Raw genomic sequence first — 27,851 nt, 5'->3', positions numbered from 1 at the left:
TATTTATTCAATTTATATACCGCCCTTCTCCTAGTGGACTCAGGGCGGTGCACAGCCAAAACTAAAATACATAACAATACAAAATTTAAAATTAATTAAAAGAATTATATACTTTGGCCCGAATTAAAACAGTGCGAATTAAAACCCATTAACAAATTAAAACTAAACAATTAATAACCATTTAAAAACTAAAAAAGGGGGGCGGGGTTCACGCCAGCCCTGCTTGCTGGAAAAAAAGAGTTTTCAGGGCACGGCGAAAGACCCGGAGATCCGATATCCTTCTTATTTCTGGGAGCAAATCATTCCAGAGGGCGGGGGCTGCCACAGAGAAGGCCCTCCCCCTGGGGGCCGCCGGTTTGCTGATCAGCCAGTCAGCTGATCTTCGCACATGCCAGAGCGCCGGAAACCTGAAGACCAGGTGGCCAGGGCGCGCGCCCACAGAGAGGGCACACATGCCATAGGTTCACCATCACGGATCTTCTAGACAAGGAATGAGGTGGTATGACCTTTCTACTGAAGTTCTACCTTATTATTGTCCATCATAAAGAATGTGCCACAGCAGACATGCAGATGCAGCCCTCAAATGTCAAATGAACCACCGAATGACTTAGAACCCATCCTGGGATTCAGCTAGTACTTGAGGGGGAAAAAATTAATCAGAATCTGCTTCCAGGATACTCACCGTTTTTGTCGCTGATAAACCATGAGGTTAAAGAGTTGAGGTTAATGACTTGGAATTGCACAGCCTGTCCTGGGGGGCCCTTGCTTACACCAATGCAGACCACCGGATATTCCTCATCGGGGTTTATCAGCATCTCAAAGATGGGCAGCGAGGAAGGCAGGGGGAAATCAAAGTACTATCCAAGGAGAAGAAGAGAAGGGTTTCCTGAATTGGGGTTGATGCCCTCAAAAGTGCCATCTCTGCCATTAGTGCCCGTACTAATAGCCACCTGCCAACTTTTCAAAGTAGACCAGACTCAGAAACCAAAGTCAGGCAGATTAATACAGAGAAGTCCTCAACAGAAGAACTTATACAATTCTGGACGAATGGCTGTCCAGTCTCTTCTTAAAAAGCTCCAGTGATGGAGCGCCCACAACTTCTGGAGGCAAGTCGTTCCACTGGTTAATTGTTCTCACTGTTAGCAAATTTCTCCTTCGTTCTCATGTGGAACTCTCCTTCTGTTCTGTCCCCGTCCCACACACGCACCCCCACAAACGGCCCGGAGTTAATAAGCCACACGACAAAATCTTTGAAGATAAAGCTGGCAGCAACCCAGTGGCTAGCTGCCAATTCAGACTTTACTCACACAAAACAAAGATTAGACTGCAAGCATTCTGATAAAGCAGGCAAAGTTTCAACAATACAAGGATTAGTCCAAATGCAGTCCGACAAGGCAGGCAGAAGTCCAGTAACGCAGAGATCATGGATTATTTCTAGTTTTTGCTTGTCACAAACTGAACCGGCCACCACACCCACATTTATAGCCTGTGGGGTGTGGTCCAGTGATTCAGCTAATCTCTGGCACGCCTTCCCCTCTGCTGCGCACGCTTCTCCCTGTGCCGCTGCCGAGGATCCAGCCAGCACTTATCTACTTCGTCGCTGTCCACCTGTGGCTGCGGGGACGTGCTTGGCTCTGGGCCTATCTTTTGGCCTTCGGTGTCCTCCGGAGGCATCGCCAGAGAGGAGGGTCCTGGAGAGGGAGGCCTTGCCAACTCCTCTCCCTCACTCTCAGAGTCTGCATCTGTCGATAGCCCAGGATCAGGCAACGGAGCCACAACACCTTCATAGTTTCCACCTGTTGCTTCTTGTCCTGCCCTCAGGTGCTTTGGAGAATTGGTTGACCCTCTCATCTCTGTGACAGCCCCTCAAATATTGGAAGACAGCCATCACATCACCCCTAGTCCTCTTCTCTTCCTTAAACCAGACATGCCCAGTTCCTGCAACCGTTCTTCGTATGTTTTAGCCTCCAGTCCCCTAATCGTCGTTGCTGCTCTTCTTTGCACTCTTTCTACAATCTCAACATGTGTTTTTTAGTACTATGGTCACCAAAACTGGACATGGTATTCCAAATGTGGTGTCACCAGTGCAAAAGAGAGCATGCTTTCAATTATTGCCTAGAACAGTGTTGGCGAACCTTTTTAGCACTGAGTGCCGAAATGGGAGTGCGCGCGCATGCAGAGCAGCCCTAGAAACTGAAAGAGCAGCTCCCCAGCGCGCACATGTGGGAGCACTGGAAACCAGAAACATAGCTTCCCGGCACACATGCACCTGCCGGAAAGATGAGCTTCCAGTTTCCGGTGTGCGCAAGAGCGTCAGTCACCTGGTCTTCCGGTTTCTGGCAGGCATGCGTACACAAAGACCAGCTAGACGGAAGCTCAGCTTCCCGGCACGCACATGTGTGCCAGGGAGCTGCTCTTCTGATTTCTGGCACTCCCGTGTGTGCGTAAACCAGCTGGCTGACACGCATGTGTGCACCGGAACCCGTAAGGGCAATGGGTGATGGCTGGTGTGCCCGAAGATACGGCTCTGTGTGCCACTTCTGGCCTGCATGCCATCGGTTCGCCATCATGGGCCTAGAAGGAATAAATGTCCTGAAGAAAATGGAAAAACCCTGGCATCCCAAAATAGTTTCAATAATAAATCAACGAGAGACCTTCAGAGAGAATGCACAGGGTGGGACAGAGGTGCTTGGCGCCAACCTGGGTCTGCCTTGGTAATTGCACCCGAGGCACTAAATTGCAAACAATGCCACCTAGCCAACTAAGCTATCAAACACACAACCTGGCTGTCTCTTCCTTGGGATGCCCAATCTTGACCCTGGCAAAGAGATGCTTCCTCTGGCAGCAGGACTCGGCTCTTACCTTGACCAGCATGAATTTCTGCATGGGTTCATACCATTGGAGGAGAACCACTCCGGCCTCCAATGCCCCACAGAGAAAGTGGCAACTGTTCTGGGTGTTCCTGGCTGCAAGAAAAGGAGGTGGGAGAGAAGGTGCTGTATTGGATACTAGGCAGGGCAACCGAGGGGAGGAGAGGAAAGGTCAGCCATGGGGACAGTGACCATCCCTAGGACTGGCGTTCAAAGCACCTGTGCAACATTTCTGGCATCCCTTCGTGTCGGGGATCTTGGTGGTGATGACGTTTTTTCTAGAGGGAAGGAAAGAAAGGACAGATGAGTTGATTATGGAAGGAAAAGAGCAGAGATGGGATTCAGCCGGTTCGGGAGAACCAGTAGTTAAATTGCTGGGTGGCCCCTCCCCTTCCTGGAGTCCCCATGCACCCCATTTTGTCTCCCAGGTAAGTGCAGGGAGGCCTCCTAGGCCCAAAACGGGGCAGGGAGTATGCACTGCAGGCCTCCGCGGCCCATTTTTGCTCCCAGGAGGCTGCAGAGAGGCCTACTAGGCCCAAAATGGAGCACGGGGGGGGTACATCCCTTCCCCGTGGCCCGCTTTTCCTGCCAGGTGGGTGCACGAGGCCGAGTGCTGCCTGTCACACTCCCTGGCGACGCCCACTCAGCCGGTCATTAGGGCCGAGAACCGGTTGTTAAATTATTTGAATCCTACCACTGGAAACGAGATTGCTTTTTAGAACTGTCTTATACAGTGTTTCTCAACTTTGGCAACTTTAAGGAGTCTTAAAGACTTCTCCCACCCACAGAACAAGCCACTTCTATATGAACAGAGAGCAAACCCCCCCTCCCTTCTAGCACTGATGATGTTACCTAGCTGGGTCATGAAAAGTCTGCAAGAAAACAACCAAGCTCAGGGAGCACCAAGGACCCGACCGAAAATAACCTGTTGACCCTCCAGCCAGCCAGGCTGCTAAAGACCTCCGCCAGATAAAGAGATTGGCCACATCTAAATGAATCCTGAAGAATTAAGGAAGTAGGTAAGAAAAAGACACCATTCCAGTGATGGATTTACCTGGGTAATAATCGGTGTGCGGAAAGGGACACCCCCAGGCGCTGGTCTCTCTTGCTCTGCTCGTACAGACTGGGTAAATTGTGGGAGAAGAGCTGGGGAACCTTGCCTGAACAGAAGGGAAAAGAAAACCTATTGTCTATTCAGGAAGTCCTCGATTTACGGCCATTCATTTAGTGACCACTCGAAATTAACAACGGTGCTGAAGAAAGAGACTGACAACAATTCTCGCACTTATGACATTGCAATAGCCCCATAACGACATGATCCAAATTCAGACGCTTGGCAACTGGCGTGTATTTATGACGGTTGCAGTGACCACGCGATCACCATTTGCAATGTTCCTAGCCAGTTCTGGGGGGAGATTCGATTAACAATCATGTGATTCTCTTAATGACTCCAGGAGGGGGGGAAAAAAAACCATAGCTAAATTGGGTGCACCTCATTTAACAACTGCCTTACTTAACAAGTGCTGGTGCCTCCCTGAATTCTGGGAGTTGAAGCTCACACATGCTTGCTCAGGAATTCTGGGAGTTGAAGTCCACACATTTTCAAGTGGTCACAGGTGAGAAGCACAGATATATAGAGAAAAAAGGTCATCGGAACTCAAGCTTTCCTGGCTTCTAAAACCAAATTTTCATTGCTTGAGGGGATTTTCCTACTTCCTCTCTCATTTTCAACAGATGAGCAGCTTCCCTAACCAGGTTAAATGCGTCTATCTATCTCCCAAGGCCCTTTACACATAGCATTACAGAACCCTAAGGCAGGCTGAAATGATGCCAGGTTTTGGCACAAATAACCAATGTGATGGAATAGTCTTGAATTCTTGGGGGGCGGGCAGGGGCTGCTCGCTTCCCATAGGTCTCCAGAACCTCTAATTTTGAAAAGGAGAAGAAACAGACCTTGGGATGCTGGCAGGGAAGCCACGAGTCAGTCAATCAATCAGAATAGAGCTGGAAGGGAAACAGCTTGACCCCCTTCTCTCTGTGACAGCCACTCAAATATTGGAACACTGCTATCATGTCACCCCTGGTCCCTAGACTAAATATACCCCATTCCAGCAACCGTTCTTCATATCTTTTCGCCTCCAGGCCCCTAATCCTCTGTTGCTCTTCTCTGCACTTTTTCCAACTTACCTGAAAGAGACATGAGAACATTCCCCATGCAATAGACCCACGTCGTTCGGCTGTGATAAAGCTTGAGAAACGGAGAGGGATAAAAAAAAGAGGACGACAAAATGACGTTCTTCAAAGCAAGCCAGAAACTGAATTCTCTGCCTTCTCCCTTCTGTCATTCAGACTCGTTCCTGCCACCCCGTCAGTCTCACCAGTTCTAGAGCAGGTTCTGCCTCACTCCGGTTCAAGGCGAAGATGCCTTCTTCAGCCCCCAGAATTAAGTGCAGCTCTGGAAAATAGGGAGGGAATTCAAAATTAAGGTGGGACACTATCGGGTGGGATTCAGCCGGTTCGGACCAGTTTGGGCGAACCGGATGCTAATTTTACATTGGTTTGCCGAACCGGTAGTTGCAAGGTCTGGCTGGCCCCGCCCACCCCACTCTGCCCGTCTCAGGAGTCTCCATGCGGCCCATTTTGGATGCGAGGTAAGTGCAGGGCCTATCTGAGGAGTGTGAAAAAAGGGTCATAAGTCACTTTTTTCAGTGCTGTTGTAACTTGGAAAAGTCACTAAACAAACTGTTGTAAGTCAAGGACCACCTGTAGTCGCGTCCCCCAAGATGTTTAGAAGCACTACCCTGTTTCTCTGAAAATAAGACATCCCCTGATAATAAACCCAATCGGGCTTTTGAGCGCATGCGCTAAAATAAGCCGACACTCCCCCTGAAAATAAGCCCTCCCTGAAAATATTTAAACACAGAGCTGAAAATCAGGTAAGATGGCAAGAGGAGCCCCATCTTGCTCCACATGCCCCAAAATAATAAGACCGCCCCGAAAATAAAGCCAAGATTTCGGGGTTCAAAAAAATATACGACAGGGTCTTATTTTCGGGGAAACACGGTAGTCCTAGGTGAGGGAGTCATCCTGGAGCTCAGTTGCAAACCAAGTAATTATTTCTAGATCATTTTATGTCGAGGAGCCTTGGACAAAAGAACATCACTAGGACTACCATGTTTCCCCCAAAATAAGACCACTTCTTATTGTCAACTTGCAAAGCTTTCAAGTTGCCATGAGCAGGAGGGAGGGAGAACTGACAGAGCTGATTGATTTCCCTAACTGAAGTGCATTCCATACATTCTTCCTTACCACAATCAGAAGGAGGGTGTTGGATTTCACAGCCAGCCAAAGTTGGAGAATGTGATTTATGACATGGCCAGAGAGGAAGGGAGAGACAGGGTCATAGGGGAATGTAAATCTACGTGAGATTAGTTCTAACTGCATCCGAATATTGCCGAAATGGTACTCCTAATAAATGACTGTATTTCTTTTGAAGTTCGGCTCATGGCTCATGAATTAATTAGGGCATCTTTCGGAAACTTCACACTTATATTATAATTTTTGCTCCAAAAGACGCATTATGACTTATTTTCTGACTAGGTCTTATTTTGGGGGGAAATACAGTGCTAAACACCTCCATCAACTGACGATCTTAACGGGTTTATTTTGGGGGTAGGGCTTATGAGCATCCTGAAAAATCATGCTAGGACTTATTTTCCAGTTGGGTCTTATTTTCGGGGAAACAGGGTAGATGCTGCTCAGGTCTGCAGAAGGAACCAATGCATTCTCGCCCCGCCCACCCGTCCCTCCTCAGGTCTCCTCCAGGTGTACCGTTGGTGTGTGGATGGGTCCAGGCGGTGGCCGAGGTGAGGTGCAAGGGGCACTCGTTGAAGACTTTCTTGAAGAGGGTCCTGTCCTGAGAAGGAGAAGCAGGCCAGAGCCATCCATGAACATGCACCTGGGAGAAGCAGGTATGCATCCTGGCCCTCAGGCGATTCTCTCTCACTTCCTGATGGTACCTCTTCCTCTTTTAATTTCACCCTCGTGATTTCCAAACTGGTTTGAAATATTTTGGTGGGGAAGAGGAAGAGAAAGGAGGAGATGGAGGAGAAGATGGAGAAGATGATGGGGAAGGAGAAGGAGAGGAGAAAGAAAGGGGAAAAAGGAAAGTGGAGGAGGAGGAGGAGAGGAGAAAGAAAAAATGGAGAAGGTGGAGAAGGAGAAGGAAAGGGGAAGAGGGAAAGGAGGAGAGGAGGAGGAGAGAAGGAGAACATGGAGAAGTAAAGGGGAAAGGGAAAAAAGGAAAGGGGAGGAGAAAGGAGAGGAGAGGAGAAGAAAGAGAAAATGGAGGAGGTGGAGAGGAAGGAAAGGGAGAGGAAGAGGAGGAGAGAACATGGAGAAGGAGAAATAAAGGGGGAAAGGAGAAAAGGAAAGGGGAGGAGAGGAGAAAGAAAACAAGACAATGGAGGAGAAGGAAAGGGGGGAAGGGAAAGGAGGAGAGAAGGGGGAAATGGAGAAGGCAATGGAGAAGGAGAAGGAAAGGGGGAAAGGGAAAGAGAAGGAGAAAGGGGGGAAGAGGTGGAAGAGGAGGAGGAGAAAGATTCCTTGCCCTTCCGCATTTTGGCCCCAAGAAAAATCCAAGTTATTCTCTCTTCCAAGCAGGCTCAGTTTTTTTTAAAAAAAGTTTAATTTGAGCAATAGTGGAATGATTTGGACCGGAGCCGATTGGCCCAATGTGGAGGCTGAACACGCTTACCGGTTTCTGTCTCCTCTCCAGCTTAGGAGGAAGGCTGGGTGGCCTCTCATCCAAGGGATCCGAACGCAGTTCTGGGACTGCAGGGGAGTAAAATAAGAGTCAGCACCCCACACCACCAAATCCAAATCTGGAAATATTGACCCCCAGATCTCAATCCGGCAACAAAACTAAGTCTTTATTATTTTACTCTGGACTCTCCAAATTCAGGTTGGGTCCTATGGATTCATCATCTTCATTTAATGACCCCATAACCCTTGCGGGGTTATGTATTTGAATGTCCGGATGCCCTTCCTGTCACCAATGCGGAGTTTTGTTCAGCAGATATATTCTCAGTGTGGGAACTCAAGAGAGAGAAATATCTGCCTCTACCTAGGATCGAACTCACAGCCTCCTGATTGTGAGGCGAGAGCTCCACCTCTAGGCCAGCGCACCATTCCGTTGGGTCCTATGGATTAGTCCTAGAAAACCTTTTAATAGGAATATAACCCCTATAAGGCTTGTTCCAGGAATGAAAAGGGTCCCTGCCCCGAGTTATTTTTCCTCTACAGGCAGTTCTCGACTTACAACCAACAATGGAGCCCAACATTTATGTTGTTCAGTGAGACATTTGTTCAGTGAGTTTTGCCCCCGTTTTACCACCGTTGTTAAGTGAATCACTGCAGCTGATAAAGGAATAACCCGGTTGTTAAGTGAATCCAACTTCCTCGTTCGCTCTGGTTTGTCAGAGGGGATCATGTGACCCTGGGACACCACAAAGTTTGGGAGCATCTCCTCCTCCCGTCGTTTCACTCCTATTTTCTGGGAGAAAGAAAGTTGTACCCGATTTAGCGGTGAGGTGGGAAGCTTCGGCTCTCCCAGAATGACTTTGCGGTGAGGGCCAACTCAGGATGGGACCACTGGAGCACCGTCCCCGCATTAGGGATTTGGCAGGAACGTGGTCACGGGATCGATCCGCCGCCGTTTCATCCGAGGAGAGCCAAACTCTGGGCTATTCGAGAGAGAAATGTCAGCGTGCATAAAATGTATTTGTCAGCAGGAAAAACGAACCTGCGCTAAAGGGCGGCCGAGTTGTGTGTGTGTGGGGGGGGGAGGGTGTCCGTGGACTAAATCTGCACCACCCACGGAAGACCCTGGACCACGGCTGCCCACTGGAGTAATGGGACTCACCTTGGTGTAATCTCCACCTGCAAGGACAGAGAGGAGGGTTGCAAACTTACTTTGCTCCCACAGAGGGTTTACCTTGGGAGGTAGCGGGGGCGGGAGATTCGCAGGCTGAGCGTCCCTGGGAGGAAAGATAAATGACCAGGTTCAAAAACAGAGAGATGGGCGGGGGGGGTTGCTGCCTGTTTCCCACCCCCACATACACACACACACACACACATGAATTGTTCTAGCAAGATGTTACTAATAGAGAAGAATATTTGTAGCTTGGGGTTGGACTTGTGATGGCATTCAGTTGGTTCTATCTGGTTTGTGCGAACTGGTAGCGGCGGCTTTGGGAGGCTCCACCCACCCACCCGGAAGTCATCACATCCCGTTTTTGATGCTCTACGCATGTGCGGAAGGCCCCACGCTCACATTTGCGAACCGGTAGCGAAGGTAAGTGACCTTCCCTGGGTTAAACTGGTGCTCTCTGAGCTTGGTTGCGGACATTTTATGACCCTACTAGGAAACATTATCAGTTCTAGAAAGGTGTGGGGTTTTCTCTCTGTTTTTAAACCTCGCTCCCTTCTAGCGCTGATGATGTTACCTAGCTGGGTCATGAAACATCTGCAAGGGAACAACCAGTCTCAAAGGGCACCAAGGACCCCCTAGCAAGACGTCATAATTCACTGTGAAAAGTCACCGCAGGTCTCACCGAGCTACTCCCGGCAAGCTAAATCCCTTCAGTCAGCAAAGAAAACATTTATTTTCCAGGATTGTAATTTCCAAATCCCAAGCAGGAATCTCTTCGTTTTAGGGACTAGCTCCTTGCTGGATCCCGAGATCCGTCTCTCTTCCCAACGTTTGGCTAAATGACTCTGCGTTCTATAATTTGATATTTTAAGAATTCTAGGAGAAACGGTTACCTGATTAGGCCTGGTCCGCTGGGGCTGGAAGGCAGAGGAGAAAAGAGGGAAGGGGAATTTAGGAGAGAAAGAATGACCGAGTGGGATTATGTTCATGGAGTTTAGTGGCACCCATGGCCACTTTGACTTTGTTTTACGAGTCCTTGGTTGCCGTTTGGCCATGGTCAAAACCTACTGTTTCTCAACCTTGATGGACTTCAACTCCCAGAATTCCCCAGCCAGCTTTAACTGTAAGCAGTTAAGACGGAACTCACATATCCACATCGTCGTAGTCGTCTGAGTCGGCTACGCTCTTCCTGCAAAGGTCAGAAAAACAAAGCTCAAATAGATTTTATTTCCCATCTAGGCAGCAGCTACGGGAGTTAGTACCCAAGACCCCTTCTGGGGTCCCTCACCTGCTGCTGAATTCAGATCCAGGTTGGTCCATCGTGCTGTAGCCTGGGTCTAGCACGATCTCCTGCAGGAGAAGAGAGAGGATTGGAAATTTCATCCTAGGCAAGTCCACCGGGGATGTGTCTCCGGCAGAATTGGGAGCCAAATTCCCCAGCAAGCCAGCCTAGTGGTATCTGGGGATGATGGACGTGATATCCAGCTCATCTGGAGACCCCAAGTTGGCAAAGGTTGCCCTAGAGCAGTGATGGCCTTTCCCACCCCCGGAGGCCGGAAACGGCCCATTTGCCGACTTCCGGTGGGACTGGAAGGCCCGTTTTTTGCTCTCCCCAGGCTCTAGAGCCTTTCTAGGAGCCTGGGGAGGGCGAAAATGGCCTTCCCCACCCCCCCTACCCCCGAGGCCCTCCAGAGGCAGGAAACAGCCTGTTTCCCTACTTCCAGTATTTCTCAACCTTGGTGACTTTCAGATGGGTGGACTATCAACTCCCAGAATTCCCTAGCCAGCCATGCTCACTGGGGAATTCTGGGAGCTGAAACCCACAGTTCTTAAAGTTGCACGATGGCTTGGGAATTCTGGGAATGGAAGTCCACCCATCTTAAAGTCAAGGTTGAGGAACGCTCATCTAGAGAAAGAGCTGAAGAAGGAGAAAAGAAGAATCGGCTGTGAGATCTTTGGTCCATTCAGTTTGTCGGTGCCAAAAGTGGCAGACTTCAGGGTAGGACCCAGATCTTGAAGACGGCCAAGAGCGGAGGACTTTTCTCAAGGGGAAGAGCAGAAGAGCCAACGAAGAGTTACCATAGAGCTTGAAGACCTCAGACTTTGCCTTCTTTGGAAGATAGGGCTGAAGTTATGCTCTGCAATGAGATGGGAAACGGGATTTAGAGCAGTGAGGAAGGAGATGGACGGTGCAGAGACCAAGCAACATGTTATTTTTCCCCTAGTGGGGTGATTCCACTTAGATGAACTGGACAGGTGAGCCTTGAACCAACGAGAGTGGACAACCATACCCTGGACACCAGCATATCCTGGAGAAGTCACACCCTGCCGTTGACTAGAGTGAATCCTTCGGGGCACCGGGGGTGGAGGCAACTGAGGAAGAGAAGATAAGAGGCATGTTGGAGGGGTGTGTGATGGCTACCCCAAAACAGAGGGCTTCTGTGGCTGTGTGTGCCCCCAAGAGGAGCCCTTATTTTGCCAGCCCCTCCAAAACACCCTTGAGTTTGACTTGAACAAGACAAGAGGGTCCTAGATTTATCGGTGTAGTGTGTGTGGGGGGGAATTAGTAGCCTGGACAATTTCCCCCGTTTTCGTATGGTGATGTCGATATTCTGGATTAGGACAGGAGTAACCTTCGCGAGAAAATCTGGGACAGAAGAACAACCAAGGCCCAAGTCCTGAATGTGTCTTAAAGATCAGTTGATTCACTGTAGGATTTATGACGGCTATGGGAAGAGAGGAAACCAAGTTCTAATCACAGGTGGTCACTGGAAGATGGAGGAAATTCATGGAAACTTGAAGGGACCTCCAGACTGCTGGTTTAATGTGTTTCCCTCCAGGTGGGCAGGTGGTCCAAAGATGTCCCCATATCAGGGGTGAAATCCTACCGGTTTGGACTGGTTCGGGCGAACCGCTAGGGATAATGGGCATCAGTTCGCCAAACCGGTAATAATTACCCCTCCTTGGCCCTAGCTATGGCACATAGCTTCTGCTGTAGACTGGAGATGAGACGAAGATTGCATTGTGAGGACACCTTCTTAAGAGAAGAACCTCTAAGAACCTCTAAATCTGGCATCTCCAAGAAGCAGTTAGGAGGTAGGTGTGGATGACTCCTAAGACGAAGAGCCCTTCTCTCTCCCACTTTCCCAGCCAATCTCTTGGCTCTCACCTCTTGGTCCTCTTCTTCTGCCTCACTTCTGGGGAGCTGGTCAGGATTGTGCACTTTCTCCAAGAGGTCAAGGGTCAGCCTCTGCGTGAGCCCTGCCTGGGTTACAAACTGGTGCTGGGAAAAGAAAAGTGACGATAGTTGGGTTCCAACCTGGGGACCGGAACCAAAACGGAAGACGAAGGGGATAATGTCCTAAAGGTGCTTTTTTAAAGAGGCAACTGGACTTTCTGGTTTTTCTTTGAAAACGTTTCGCTTGTCATCCAAGAAGCTTCTTCAGCTCTGACTGGCTCATGGGGGAAGGGAAGGGAAAGATCGGGGTGAAATCCAGCAGGTTCTGACAGGTTCTGGAGAACCGGTAGCGGAAATTTTAAGTAGTTCGGAGAACCGGCAAATACCACCTCTGGCTGGCCCCCGAGTGGGGTGGGAACGGGGATTTTGCAGTTTCCTTCCCCTGGAGTGGGGTGGGAATGGAGATTTTGCAATATCCTTCCCCCAGGAATGGGGCGAGAATGGGGATTTTGCAGTATCCTTCCCCTGCCACGTCCACCAAGCCACGCCCACGGAACCGGTAGTAAAAAAAATTTGGATTTCATCACTGGGAAGGATTGATACTCCTTGCAGACAACCTGGCTGTTTGTATCCTTTTAGAGGATCGTTGAGGCCACTTGGGGGTTTGTCTGTGTCCTCAGGATCACCTGAGTGGTGCAAATGGGTGTGGGGTTTTCTTGGAACTGCAGAAAGGACTGCATTGTAGACTGGAGGTAGATGATGTCATTTCCCCCCCTCCTCTGATCAAAATGGAACAGCCCTCTCTCAACAAAGCAGGAGGGATACGGCATCGTCCATCTCCAGTCTACAACACGGTTCTTTCAGTCCTTCTTGGACTGAAAGCAAAACGTCTTCAACGACTCTGAAAAAAGTGACTTACAACCGTTTTTCATAGGATCGTCATCGTAGCATCAGGGTAGGTTTCACTTACCTTTGCTACCGGTTCGCGCATGTGCTCACTTCACATGCGTGGACACCACGTCTATGCATGCGCAGATTGTATTTGATGACATCTAGGGGGGTGGGTGGAGCCTCCGCCACTGCTGCTACCAGTTCGCCCAAACCGGGGCGAACCGGTAGCAACCCACCACAGGGTTGCATGCATGTCCCAGATCAAGTGATTGCTTTTTTGCGACCTTCGGATCAGCAGAGTCAAAGGGGGGGAAATCAGATTCACTTAACAGACATAGAAATTGAATTTGTATCCGGAATGATTGTAGAATCTCTCTCTCTCTCTCTCTCTCTCTCTCTCTCTCTCTCTCTCTCTCTCTCTCTCTCTCTCTCTCTCTCTCTCTCTCTCTCTCTCTCACACACACACACACACACACACACACACACACACACTGGACAGCTGGCCCTGGGGGGCTTTGCTCCCAACTCTGCAGAGCGCACGTCCTGCGTAGAGGTGGAAAGAGAGGTGGGCGTCCTCACCGTGAGCATCTTGGAGGCGCTGGGCCGTTTCTTGGGGCTTTTGGTTAGGGTCACCTTGACAAAGTTGTGGAAGGCGGGGGACCTGTGGAGACAGCAGCAGCAGCAGCCATGAGGGAAAATGTTTGGAAGCGTTGTAACGCAGCTGATGCTTGACAACTGCCTTGCTTCGCAGTGGAAACTCTGGGTCCGATTGTGGTCACAAGTCGAGGGCTATCTCACCTGTATTCCAAACCTCCGGCATTCTGCCCCAAAGGGTAACGCTAAGATTAACATCAGACCAACAATCAAGAAGTAAGCGATGCTCCAATAAAAACACCGCCAAACAAGCAAACAGTAAATAGCCCAACCAAAGAGCTTCCAAGACTACTCTCACCAACACTGGCCAGGCAAGCCACTAGAATATAAAGGGAGAGCAAAACCCATCCCTTACTACAACTGATGATGTTACCTAGTTGGGTAATGAAACATCTGCAAGAAAACAAGCAAGCTCAGAGAACACCAAGGACCTCACAGTCCTCCTCCTCCTCCTCTCTGCAAACCTACTCTCTTATAGACTGATGATGTTACTTAGTTGGGTCACGAAACGTCTGCAAGAAAACCACCAAACTCAAGAGAGTGTCAGGGCGCTGATTAATCCCATTCTGCCTTTGGGATAATCGCACCTTGATTAAGAGGGGTGGATCGAGACTTTTCCTTGCCAGCATACTTTAAGAAAACAAACCCGAAGATATATCTTCTAAGAAAACTCATTTATTTGTTATAAAGAAAATAAAACATCTTACTAATCTAATAGTTACATTTTTATAACGTTCGTGCCGGCCACCTCCCTGTGGTCGGACTTCTTGGCAAGAGAAGAAAGAAAAAGAGGATGTGGAGTGAGAAGGAATGTGGGTGGAGAGACATGCGCAGTTTAGCTTACTGATAAGGATACTTGGCAAGCTATGGAAAGTCTGATAGTCCAGAAATGAGAGCTCCGCTGGTAAATAAAAGAACGCAGTGACAGAGAGCACCAAGGGATCCCCTCAGTTCAACCCTGCACTACAAATACTCTCCTTTGTTGAGACTAAGTAAGGCTCTGTCACCACTTCTGAAGGACCCCTTGACACTACTCACCAGCGGGACTTCTCCTTCAGCTTTGGAGGCTGGTAGCCACTCTTGGTCATCAACACCAGCACCCTGCAAGGTGGCACAGGGAGACAAGCCACAGATTAGCCAGGGAGCAGTCTCTTCCTTAAACCACTTCATGGAAAAGATTTTTTTTCAATCCTCAGGGATCAGAGAAAGCAAACAGGACCCGCCGGCCAGGTCACCTTACCGCAAAGGATGCGTGTCAAACATGGGTGGCTGCAGCTCAGCCAACTCGATTGCCGTGATGCCCACCGACCACACGTCACACAGTTCGTTGTAGCCCCCTTTCAGTTCCACTGCAGCCACTTCCGGGGCCATCCTGGAACAGAGAGGTAATGTTAATTTTAACCGGATGTTAATTTTAATCTGGTCCGCCGAACCGGTTGTTCCAAGAACTGGCTGACCCCGCCCACCCTGCCCCTTCCAGGAGTCACCATGTGGCCCGTTTTGGATGCCAGGTAAGTGCAGGGTGCGCGTGGAGGCTCTGGGAGGGTGAAAAACGGGCCTACCGGAAGTCCGGAAACAGGCCTGGTTCCAGCCTTCAGAGGGCCTTTGGAGCCCGGGGGAGGCCATTTTCTCCCTCCTGGAGGCTCAAGAAAAGCCTCTGGAGCCTGGGGAGGGCGAAAAACGGGCCTACCGGAAGTCCAGAAAAGGGCCCATTTCTGGTCTCCGGGCAGTGAACCGGTTGCTGAATTTTTTCAATCCCACCCCTGGGCTGTATGTGACATTCAGGCTCACCACCCCTTCAAGGGCCTCTTGGGTCCCATTAGGAGCACCCCGGTCTTTTCCAACCTGCTAACCAGGTTTATCAGCACAAAAGCCTACAAACCAGGATTTCTCCCTTGTTTCTTGGCTCCCCAATGCCCCTTGCAGAAAGGATAATGCTATTGCATTAATTTGTCCCTGAAAAAGGAACGGGGATGTATGGAAAAATGCACACAACTGGGGCCCTTGGTTAGCATTATATATTGTGGAACAGATTCTGAAACCGGGGGGGAGGGGGGAGCCCTTCCAATCTGCCACTCTTTTCCTTGGCATCTCACGGCTCAGATACCCATCGGGACAACGGGTAGCTTCTCTTTACCAGTAAGGAGTTCCAATGAAGGACATTCGGCGGGCAAAGGTGGCACTCAGTTGAGCTGAGATTCCAAAATCAGCTGGCGGAAAGAAAGAAGAAGAGAAAAGAAAAAAGGGAGAAGTTGAAAAAAAAAATCTCTTGTCGTTGATCTGCATCGTGCTCTAGTTTGGGAAGATAAAAAAGTGTGGACTTCAAGGAAATCCATCCAACGCAATCAGCAACCCGCAAAGCCTTGGGGTGGAATCTGTTACTAGGAAACTTCCAGATTCCTGAAATTTTGCTTTTATACGTTGGCTCTCCTAAGGGAGGCTCCACAATGAAATTTACAACTCTTCTAATCCTTTCTGAAATCTTTCTCTCTCACACACACACATACACAAACACACATACATGGCTTACAACAGAGGTGGGCAAACTGTGGCCCTTTTACAACCTGTGGACTTCAACTCCCAGAATTCCTCCCAGGGACTTCAACTCCCAGAATTCCAAGCTGGCTCAGGAATTCTGGGAGTTGAAGTCCACAGGTTGTAAAAGGGCCACAGTTGCCCACCCCTGGCTTACAACCATTCGTTTAGTGACCGTTTGAAGTTACAACGGCACTGAAGAAAGGGACTTATGACCGTCTTTCACACGACCGCTGCAGCATTCCCCAGTCACACGATCAAAATTCAAATGCTTGGCATCCGGTTCGTATTTATAACAATTGCAGCGTCCCAGGGGTGGGGGAGAGGGGGGGGGTGTCGTGTAATTCCCCTTTTGCAACCTTCTGGCCAGCAAACCCAAGGGGGAAGCCAGACACACTTAACAACCGTGTTACTCACTTAACAACTGCAGTGAATCACGTAACCCAGCCTGGCAAGAAAGGTCACAAAATGGGACAAACTTCACCGAAGAACTGTCTTGCTAATTAGCAAGGGAAATTTCGGGATCAATTGCGAAATATACACACATAATTACAGTAGTGGCCAAAATTGTGGAAACCTTTTGGGAAAAGTGTATTTTTGAGGTTTGATGGCTAATAACACCACTTTTTTGGGGCGCTTCAAGATAATCCTATTCCACTGCTGGGATGGCCTGGGAATAGCCGAGATCTTCACCTAATTGAAAATCTGTGGAGCCGACTTGTTAGCCAGAAGCGACCCAGCAATAAAACCCAGTCAATAGAAGCCATCATTCAATCTTGGTTTCACATTAGAACAGCTGCAGAACTCAAAGACTTGGTTCACTCCATGGGAAGACATTGTAAGGCCATAATTTATGCTAAAGGTTACCCAACTAAGGATTAACTGACAGGGTGATCATTTTTGCATATCTCGTTTTTTCTACCTGTTTCACTTTTCTTTATACTGTCACTGCTATTCTAATAGCAAATCCTTCCTAAACGTTATTGCATTACATTCTTTATCAAATTATCTTTCCATTGATCTATAATTTTAGGGTACGACTCCAAAAAAAAGGGGTGTTATTAGCTAGTTTTAGAAAATACACATTTCCCAAACAGTTTCCACAATTTTGGCCACTACTGTAAATTCACACAATGCTAAACCAGAATTTTTAAGTGCTGCCCACAGAGCCAAGCCCTAGTGGATAGGATTGAGGGGCTACATGGTGGCCACGGACCCTCCAGATAGGGTGACTAAGGGTAACTAGCCCGAAGAAACAATGTCCAGAGAATGAACCTACCCAATTTTACTTCCCCCTGGTCGTTGAGAAGAATGTTTGCTCCCTGAAAGGTGAAGAACAGAAAAAGGAAGTGAAACTTACTCAGAGTGAAATGGACTGGCGTCCAGTGGGTAACAAGACAATATCCCCCATTCCCAGGCTCCGGGCTCTCTTTTTATTTGGAGTTCCAATTTTTACAAACTGCTCTGCAAAAAGTTTTTCAACTTTTCTACCTCATTTTGTGACTGCGGGCTGACAAAATATATGACAGCTACCAATTTTGCTTTCTGTTATCTATCTTCCACTTTCTTTCTTTCTTTCTTTCTTTCTTTCTTTCTTTCTTTCTTTCTTTCTTTCTTTCTTTCTTTCTCTTTCCTTCCTTCCTTCCTTCCTTCCTTCCTTCCTTCTTTCTTTCTTAATTTCTTTCTTTCCTTCCTTCCTTCCCTTCCTTCCTTCCTTCCTTCCCTTTTTTATTTTTGAGTACAGTAAAGGTCAAAGAGAAAAGGAAAAAAAAGAAGGGAAAGTAAAATAAAAATAACACTTTTTTAAAATAGGAAAAGTAACATTGGTGCTGGCACTGTCCTGTTGTGGGTCTCCACCGATTCAACTCTCCTTGTGCTTTGAAGATTCTTCATCCTGCTCACATCACCTGACCTGAACCATCAAGGTAAGTTTTTTTTTTTAAAAAAAAATCTTGCCTAAAATTGGCTAATTCCCAAAGATTCTAGTTGTCTGTATACTGTGTGGCATCCAGAGGGTAACGACAATATTCCCAATTTCCAGGCTCTGTTTGGAGTTCCAATTTTTACAAACTGCTCTGCAAAAAGTTTTTCAACTTTTCTACCTCATTTTGTGACTGCGGGCCGGCAAAATATATGACCGCTACCAACTTTGCTTTCTGTTATCTATCTTCCCTCTGCGTAGACATCCGTCTGCTCACCTCTGCCAGTGATCTGCATCCCAGTCAGACAAGGGGGTCCCCAGAATTTTCTTGATATTAAGGATATTAGTAACATTTATTTAAAAATGCAGAAGAAAGGTTCAGCCCAGCATCTGGGTTGGGATGCCAGCTGAACTCCGCAACTAACTAAATCTGTGGTCTACAGACCCACACTACGAAATGAGGCAAGGTGCCATCTGTTAAAAATAGCAGAAACAGCAAAATGATGGCTTCCTTTTTCCGTGTCAGGTGTGAACTATCAGGGACCACACTTCCAGTTAAGCTGATTTATTGCTTTAGCTCAGGGGTGTCACACTCAATTTCATTGAGGGCCGCATCAGGGTTGTGTTTGACCTTGGGGAGTGGGGAGGGGCTGGGGGGGGGCGTAGCCAGCTCGATGTCATTCATCAAGACTCGGTTTCCTGGGCTCTGTTTTCGGCCGTGACGGCCTCCTGCAGCCCTCTGCCAGCGAAAATGGAGCTCTGGGAGGCCATGCACAGCTTGCCTAAGCTCCATTTTCGGCCGCGACGGCCTCCTGCAGCCCTCTGCCAGTGAAAATGGAGCTCTGGGACGCCACACACAGCCTGCCTGGGCTCCATTTTCGGCCGTGATGGGCTCCTGCAGCCCTCTGCCAGTGAAAATGGAGCTCTGGGACGCCACACACAGCCTGCCTGGGCTCCATTTTCGGCCGTGATGGGCTCCTGCAGCCCTCTGCCAGTGAAAATGGAGCTCTGGGACGCCACACTCAGCCTGCCTGGGCTCCATTTTCGGCCGTGATGGGCTCCTGCAGCCCTCTGCCAGCGAAAATGGAACTACAGAGGGCCGTGTGTGGCATTCCTAAGCTCCGTTTTCACTGGCAGAGAGTTGCAGGAGGCCGTTGCGGCCCAAAAGAAGCCTGGGAGGGCTGAACATGGCCTTCCCGAGCTCCCTTTTCGCTGGCAAGAGGCACCATGGGCCAGTCCTTTGCTGTTCCCAGGGCAGGCCTCGGGCCAGATCTAAGCACCCTGCGGACTGAATCCGGCCCCGAGCCTTGAGTTTGACACCTCTGCTCTATCTTATGCACAAAAATCTAGTCAACTAACAGTCAGCACTAAATTGCCACTAGATAAAGAGTTAATAGTGGAATTCAAGAAGGGTTGGCCCTACACCTCTTGTGAGAACATAAAAATTCCAAGCTAATACCTCTCTTGACTCCACCAGCTCTTCTCTTACACTCTATCCTGAATTAATTTTCTCAAGGAAACTGGAGATGGACAATAACATAAGAGATGAATAAGCTTCGTAATTCTTACCTTTATATCTCGATGGATCTTGCCTTGTTTGTGAAGATAAGACAAACCCTGGAAAGATGAAAGAATAAAGCTTAGATCCTGTTATCTTTGAAATACGCATAATATAACAACCCAATATACGGTTGCTAAGAAAGGTGATTGTTAAGTTAGCCACACCCTATTTTATGACCTTTCGTGCCATAGTTAATAAGCAGATTGCTGCCGTTGTTAAGCAAATCGCATGGTCGTTAAATGAATCCGGCTTTCTATTTTTTTAATCTCTTTCACGAAAAGAGAGTTATAAAGAAGCAGCTGCTTTGCACGTGGGATATTCCAGGTTCAGGCCAAAGCTAACACACTTCTACCCTCGGGGGAAAATAGCGTGGAAAAAAGGGGTGTCAACAGATTTCTACTCACTTGTAAGGTTTCCCGGCAGATATAGGCAATCTGTAGCTCCGACAAGGGCCCCGTGACTGAAAAACAAGAAGGAGACAGACAGCGGATACCACTTTGCATCCTGCAAGAATTTCGCTGCTCCTCCAGCGCGCGTGGGAAAATTTAGTTGCCGGAGAAATGGAGGAATGTCAATTCCAAAACAGGCTGGCTCAGATGAGTTTGCGGGTAGAGAAGAGGCGCTGTCTAACCCTAACCCTGGAGCTCTGAAATGAATATTCGTGGTGCGTTTAAATAGTTTTAGTTTTTGTTTATAGAGGTTTAGATGGCCATTGTGTTGCCTGGGTGACTTTTAGTAAAACCATATCTCTAATTATAGAAATATAAATCTTCGACGTGGCTGCCCCTTGAAATGTACTTGCCCTCTTCTTGCCTATTTTCCTTCCTTCCTTCCTTCCTTCCTTCCTTCCTTCCTTCCTTCCTTCCTTCCTTCCTTCCCCTCTCCTTCCTTCCCTTTTCTTCCTTCCTTGCTTCCTACTTCTCCCTCTCTTTTCTTCCTTCTCATTCTTTTCTATCTTCCTTCCTTCTCCCTCTTCTTCCTCCCTCCCTCTCTTCCTTCCTTCCCTCTCCTCCCTTCTTGAAGTGTACTTGCCCTTTTCTTGCCTATTTTTCTTCTTTCCTTTCTTCCCTCCCCTCCCTTTCTCTCTCTCCTTTCTTTCTTTCTTTCTTTCTTTCTTTCTTTCTTTCTTTCTTTCTTTCTTTCTTTCTTTCTTTCTTTTTTCCTTCCTTCCTTCCTTCCTTCCTTCCTTCCTCTCTCTCTTTTATTTTTGAGTACAGTAAAGGCCAAAGGGAAAAAGAAAGGAAAGTAAAATAAAAATAACACTTTTTTAAAATAGGAAAAGAAACATTGGTCCTGGCACTGTCCTGTTGTGGGTCTCCATCAATCCAACTCTCCTTGTGCTTTGAAGACGCTTCATCCTGCTCACATCACCGTAACCATCAAAGCAAGGTTTTTTTAAAAAAAAAACTTGCCTAAATTAGTTATTTCCCTAAGATTCCACCTGTCTGTATTCTGTATAACAAGCAAACCTCGCGCTTCCCCCCGCATCTCTGCCCTATGCTGGGATGCTGTGTTCCAGCTGACTTTTGATCTTCACCATCCCACCCCCAAGAGATGCAACTACAGAAGGGAGGAAGTGAAGAAGCGGCAAGAAAGCATTAAAAATGAAAACGAGAACGCAGTGTTGTGGTCAGCCTGTTATCATTCAAGTTGTGCTTGTGATGCTTCTCTCTGTCCCCACTCCAAAACCAGAAGGCGGGGAGACCGAGGCTTCCGTGCCCCACAACAAGGACCCTCTGGTTAGCCTTTGTTGAAATGCCCTCCTTGCTTGTTCCAACTGCAGCCCACCGCTCGCCTGGTCTCTTCACCCTTCTGTGAACGGAGCTTCCTGAAAACAGACGTTCTCCTGCTTCCTTCTGCCCTGAAGGATAGAATCAGGATGGTCAAAAGGATTTTATTTATTTTTTTAAACCAAACGCATAATCAAACTTTGGAATTTGCTGCCTTGAGATGCCGTGCCGGTGATCCACTTGTCTCGCTTAAAAAGAGTTGGACCAATTCATGGAAGTCTTGGAGGTCAATGGCTCTTGGCCTTTGATGATTGTGGAGCTCTTCTGAAAGCCACCTGGTGGGAGACAAGTAGGGCCAGTAGATCCTATCCAGCAGATCCTATGCTTATGTTCTTTCATACTCTAACAGAGAGTTTGATGTTGGAGCTGGGATGACTTTGGCGGTAGATGGGATGGGTCTCTTGATGGTTCAGAGAACGTTTATGAAATCTCGAAAGCTCACAAGCGGATCACATTGGTGGCAACATCTCCAGGGTGTGTTTGGAGGGTTCTTCGGTGAAGAAGAGGACAAACACAGCTAGCCAGAAGACCTCTTAGACCGACAGAAGATAACATTTGTAGCTCAAGGGTTGAACTGTGGAGTCCTTGGTGCTCTCTGAGTTTGGTGGCTTTCTCGCAGACGTTTCATTACCAAACTAGGTAACCTCATCAGTGCTGCTTCTTTAGAAGATCCAAATATTGGGGAATTGTTTCGGAATGCTCTCCTACGCTAAGCACATCCTTCAACTTGCAATTATATCGAATAAAAAGCAGACCAGGGAACCTCTCCTCGATACCATCCAGTGGTGGGATTCAGCCAGTTCGCACCCCTTCGGGAGAACCGGTTGTTAACTTTCTGAACAGTTTGGTGAACTGATTGTTGGAAGAAACCATTAGGTCAGAGAACCGGTTGTTAAATTATTTGAATCCCACCACTGATCCCATCCCATTAAATTTCTTTCTTGCAGGGAGTTTTTCCTTCTGATTAGACTTAAGAGTATGCGCTTGGGAACCTACAACGCACGCAGTCATTCCTCCCGGCCAGTTAACAATTCTTCTTTCAAGCTGGCCGAAAAGGCAACGAAGCTTTGTGTTTGTCCAAGAAATAGGAGTGCCTAGCTTTGTGACTCCCTTGTGTCCTTTATGGTTATCGGCTGTCTTGCTGTAAGCAGCAGAAGACGACTCTGAAGTGCGAAACAACGTAAGCAGACTGGAAAGGGGGAAGTTTGCAAGCTAACCTAAGCCAGCTGAACAATGCGGGGTCTCTTCCTTTGAAGCAGGTGCAACTGACATGCTAGAGAAAGCCGACGACCGCAGTTGGTTTCACTTCTGTTGCAAAAAAGGACTGCCTGATTATTCGGCTGCACTCCTTCCCCAAGGAGCTTGTGAACCTGGCGCCCAAAGTGACATGCTTGATGTACTTAAATTTACAACAAAACACTTTGGGAGATAAGAACAAAGGAAAGTTCTCTACACTGCAGGGGTGAAATCCAGCAGGTTCTGACAGGTTCTGGAGAACCGGTAGCAGAAATTTTGAGCAGTTCAGAGAACCGGTAGTGGAAAAATTGAGTAGTTTGGAGAACCTGAGTGGCATAGGAGGCTAATGCCTCCTAAGGCAGCATTTAACATCCAGCTGCCTGCAATTACTGCGAGTTCAATTCTCACCAGGCTCAAGGTCGACTCAGCCTTCCATCCTTTCTAAGGTGGGTAAATTGAGGACCCAGTTTGTGGGGGCAATAAGCTGACTTTGTATAAAATATACAAAAGGATGAAGGCTATTGCTTAACGCATTGTAAGCCGCCCTGAGTCTCCGGAGAAGGGCAGCATATAAATCAAATTAAAAACAAAAAAACAAAAACCTGCAAATACCTTCTGGCTGGCCCCAGAGTGGAGTGGGAATGGAGATTTTGCAGTATCCTTCCCCTGCAGTGGGGAGGGAATGGGGATTTTGCAGTATCCTTCCCCTGCAGTGGGGAGGGAATTATCCTTCCCCTGCAGTGGGGAGGGAATGGGGATTTTGCAGTATCCTTCCCCTGCAATGGGGAGGGAATGGGGATTTTGCAATATCCTTCCCCTGGAGTGGGGTGGGAATGGGGATTTTGCAGTATCCTTCCCCTGGAGTGGGGTGGGAATGGGGGTTTTGCAGTATCCTTCCCCTGCAGTGGGGAGGGAATGGGGATTTTGCAATATCCTTCCCCTGGAGTGGGGTGGGAATGGGGATTTTGCAGTATCCTTCCCCTGCAGTGGGGTGGGAATGGGGATTTTGCAATATCCTTCCCCTGCCACGCCCACCAAGCCACACCATGCCCATGCAGCCATGCCCACAGAACCAGTAGTAAAAAAAATGTGAATTCCACACTGTGGCAGCTCCTCAAATATTGGGTGACTGCTGTCATGTCACTCCTAGTTCTTCTCTTCATTGGACCAGACGTACCCAATTCTAGCAAGTGTTCTTCATATATTTTACTCTCCAGTCCCCTAATCATCTTTGCTGCTCTTCTCTGCACTCTTTCCAGGGTCTCGACATCTTTTTCGAGAACCAATCTAGAATTAAAGAGACAATTCCTGACAGGGAGAACAATTAATCAGTGGAACAGCTTGCCACCAGTTGTGAGTGCTCCAACACTGGAAGATTTTAAGAAGAGATCGGACAACCATTTGTCCAGAATGATATAGGGTCTCCTGCCTTGAATAGGATGTTGGACTAGAACAGGGGTCTCCAACCTTGGCAACTTTACGACTTGTGGACTTCAACTCCCAGAATTCCTCAGCCAGAAATGCTGGCTGAGGAATTCTGGGAGTTGAAGTCCACAAGTCTTAAAAGCTTTTCTGGTTGAGGAATTCTGGGAGATGAAGTCCACAAGTCGTAAAGCTTTGCTGGCTGAGGAATTCTGGGAGTTGAAGTCCACAAGTCGTCGTCAGGTTGTCAAGGTTGGAGACCCCTGGACTAGAAGACCTCCGAAGTCCCTTCCAGCCCTAGGATTCTATGATTCTCTTATAAACTCATCTTAGGACGTGCAAATGAGATTTATCCTGTTTTTGTAGCAGCTACCTTGATAGATGTCCTGAAGGGAGCCTCCTGTGCAGAATTCCATGCAAATCCACAGCTTCTTAAACCTGAAGGAAGGAGAGAAAAGAGGGTTCGTGTGGAAGGAAGCCGACGAGAACGGGAGGAAGGAGGAGGAAGAATCGGGGCCAGCTATCCAGATTGCCCATGAGCGCTTTCTAATCATAGCAATAGCACTCTTAGACTTATATACCGCTTCACGGTGCTTCGCAGCCTTCTCCGAGCGGTTTACAGAATCAGCCTATTTGCCCCCAACAATCCGGGTCCTCGTTTTACCGACCTCGGAAAGACGGAAGGCTGAGTCCAACCTTGAGCCCAGTGAGAATCGAACTGCTGACGGTTGGCAGAATTAACCTGCAATACTGCATTCTAGCCACTGCACCAGCACGCCTTTGTCGTACACCAGTTTTTGCATCTCACCCACCCAGCCCCTTTCTCAAGGCCGGGAAACGTTTACAAGAGGATCGGCCCATCTCCAGAAAAAGGATCGCTCACCGGATGTAACTCCCGTAGTAGGCCACGATGTTCGGATGTTTGCAGGTTTTCACCATCACGATCTCTTGTTGGATAGCAACGCAATCATCATCTGGGCAAAAAGAAGAAGAAGGAAAACAGGCATTTTAGGATTTAGGGTTTTAGGATAGAAGGGAAACAGGCTCACCTTTCTAGCACTGATGATGATACCTAGTTGGGTCATGAAATGTCTGCAGGGAAACAAGCAAGCTCAGAGAGCACCAGGGACCCCTCATGTCGACCCCGAGCTACAAATATTCTCCTTTATTGAAACAACTGGATCTGAGCTTTCCAGATGCTGCAGGGCTTCGACGGCGAACATCCCCACTATGTTGTTGTGTTACCGGTAGTCCTCAACTTGCGATCACAATTGAGCCCCAAATGCCCGTTTTGCGGCAAGGCAGTTGTTAAGTGAGCTTTGAACCATTTTATGACCTCTTTTTGCCCCAGTTGTTAAGGCAAATCACTGCAGCGGTGAAGCCAATAATGCAGGCGTTAAGCGAATCTGGCTTCCCACATTATCTTCGCTTGCCGGAAGCCAGCTGGGAAGGTTACCCGTGGTTAGCTGGGGAATATAGGAGTTGAAGCCGCCAAGGTTGGGAAGCCCTGGCCTAATTGTTTTCCTTGCTCACCTGCTTCCATCTTTACAATTTTGATGGCAGACAGCTTCCCCGACTCTCTGTTCTTTGCCTGAGAGGAAGACAGTGACCCAAAAGTTAATAAAAAGTTGATTTATTTATTTTTATTTTTGAAGGCAGGGGCAGGAGGCAGATATTCTATTGAAACCGAGCCAATGGAACGACAAAAAGGTAAAAAGACCCACCTTGGCTCAGGAGCCGAGTTCTAATTCCGCATCTACTCCATCTCGGCTGGTTTTGTCAAAACTCTGTTTCTACCATCAATTTTTTTTCCCCCTCTTCATCTTGGCTTTCTCAGACATTTCCCAGTTTGGAAGGGAAAGTGAGAAAGAGGAAGCCCTAGCTGAAAACGTTTTGTGTATTGCTGGCAGAGGATACAGCTGCTTGCCCTCAGCTAGGTTTTTTTTTTTTTTGGTATTATTATTATCTTCATCCACATTTTGAGCTGTTCAAGCAACATTTTTATGGTTTGTAGGCAGCATTGGGAGTCATCATAGCAATGCCAGCCTGAGAGATTGCTCAATCGCTCCTTCCTTGGAAAACAGAAACCGGCTGAGGACAAAACAATATTTTTTTTTTTTTTTTGCAAAAATAGAGCGGAGCAAATAAAGGATTTTAGCCCCTTGCTGGGCTAAACGGTTGAAGGAGGGGATCTTCAAGCATGGGCATTCATTCAGTTGTGAGGGGTGTGATTAATGGGGAGAAAACTTCCTTTTCTTGCAGGGATTATTTAAGAAGAAGGGGAAAAAAATACTGTGTAATTACGTACATCTGGCCAAACTGTGAAGCTTTGTTCGATTACAGGGGTATAAAAAACAACAACAAGTAAATAAAAAAAAAAGAAAGTTATAGTAGTAAACAGGAAACTTTATACTGGGCTGCCTCCCTCCCACAGCTTTGAGGAATCTTTACAGAGAAGCCTAAAATTGCAGCAATTAAACTGAAATTAATGGAGGATTGCACAGTGCAAGGCTTCTTCCTTTGGCAGGCACAGGGATCAAAATAATCTCTCTTTTGAATCAAGGACGATGCTATCCATCCATGGGTCTGAAGCTTGGCATTTTTAAGATTGTGGACTTCAGTTCCCAGAATTCCCCCAGACTGCTGGGGAATTCTGGGAGTTGAAATCCACGCATCTTACAAGTTGCTAAGGTTGAGAGAAACACTGTTAAAACAGAAAGTCAAACTGATTCAGTATGGTAAATTAACATGCTTTTTACATAGCAACAGCTCACTTTTAAACGGATTCTGCTCTCTCCCAGCTTAATCGGTCAGATGATTGGAACTGGCTTAATGAACCAATCAGTATGAGCATTCAAATTAAATTAAATCAAATCTGATCAGAACTTGGGAGATATTCTTACATTCCCTAAGGAGAGCCATACAGAGCCAAAATCCAGGGACTGCTTGCCCTTACGGCTATTTCCAATATACTTTTAGGAGGGAGAAAGGAAGGAAGGAAGGAAGGAAGGAAGGAAGGAAGGAAAGAGCAAAACAATCAGGAATAATGTAAGAGTGTTTTTTTCGACTACCAAATTTTATTCATTTTGCAGGCTTGTGCCTTTTGCTTAAATTAATTATTAGCCTTTAATAAAAAAAATGATTTAATGCAATTTGTGAGGGGGGCTACCAAACTCTTCTGCCTTTTAAACAAATTAGTTGCAGGGGAAAAAATTGCAAACAATTAGTCCCGGCTGGGATTTAGTTACTCCATCCCATATCTTCTTGCCCACATAAAGCCGATTAAATGATAGAATTCTCAGCCACGGATGGAGTCAGGGACCACTGATGGGACTCAAAAAAGGCCCACTCTTCTGTACTTTTATGCCTGCTTCTCCTTGAGGACTCCACCCAAAACAATTATAGTACATTTATTACTAAACCATCAGATTATCCTTCCGTTATGAGTTTTAACTAAGATACAACCAGGATTTTAATGCATTGCAAAAAACTGGAGATGCTTTATTAGACTAATAAGATCAGTTTCCCTTATATCATGTGGCCCAAAGTTCCACAGACTAACTTTTTTTTAAAAAAAAAAAATCCTTTGCACCATGCTTTTTCTTTGAAGCTTGATCTATATTTGTTGCGTCTGGAACGTGTCTGGAATGTCTGGAACAGAATCGTTTAAGCACCCCACAGCTGAAAAAAAGGTGCCCGAGCAGCACTCGAACCCAAACCCCGTGCAGGACAACGGAGGTTACCTTATAGACTTCCCCATAGGTCCCTCCGCCAACCCGCTGGAGAAGTTCAAAGTCCTCTTGAGGGTTTCGGGTGGAAATCTCTAGTCGAGCCGCTCTTTCTCGAACATCCATCGTTCAG

The 27,851-nt window shown here is 47.6% G+C and overlaps 1 protein-coding gene across 1 annotated transcript; it reads right to left on the bottom strand.

The window, feature by feature from the left end:
* Positions 1 to 682: 682 nt before the first annotated feature.
* On the bottom strand, positions 683 to 27,851 carry LOC139326964 (mitogen-activated protein kinase kinase kinase kinase 1-like; the record flags this gene model as incomplete). Its single annotated transcript, XM_070956675.1, has 27 exons — positions 27,734 to 27,851; positions 25,524 to 25,581; positions 24,874 to 24,964; positions 24,364 to 24,428; positions 19,947 to 20,002; positions 19,551 to 19,598; positions 17,340 to 17,382; positions 15,663 to 15,735; positions 14,766 to 14,897; positions 14,564 to 14,626; positions 13,451 to 13,532; positions 11,972 to 12,085; positions 11,094 to 11,175; positions 10,882 to 10,940; positions 10,091 to 10,152; positions 9,950 to 9,991; positions 9,696 to 9,719; positions 8,866 to 8,908; positions 8,446 to 8,614; positions 7,627 to 7,703; positions 6,702 to 6,786; positions 5,249 to 5,325; positions 5,058 to 5,118; positions 3,925 to 4,030; positions 3,090 to 3,148; positions 2,863 to 2,966; positions 683 to 857 (listed from the first exon to the last, which is right to left on the bottom strand). Coding segments are annotated over exons 1-27 (2,161 nt in total), but the record flags the coding sequence as incomplete, so codon positions are not given.

Source organism: Pituophis catenifer, unplaced genomic scaffold, assembly GCF_029215685.1.
Source record: "Pituophis catenifer annectens isolate HBS135680 unplaced genomic scaffold, rPitCat1.0.hap2 SCAF_419, whole genome shotgun sequence".
Lineage (NCBI taxonomy): Eukaryota > Metazoa > Chordata > Lepidosauria > Squamata > Colubridae > Pituophis > Pituophis catenifer.
Note: the sequence above shows the minus strand (reverse complement) of the source record. Positions and strands in the feature narration are given on the sequence as shown.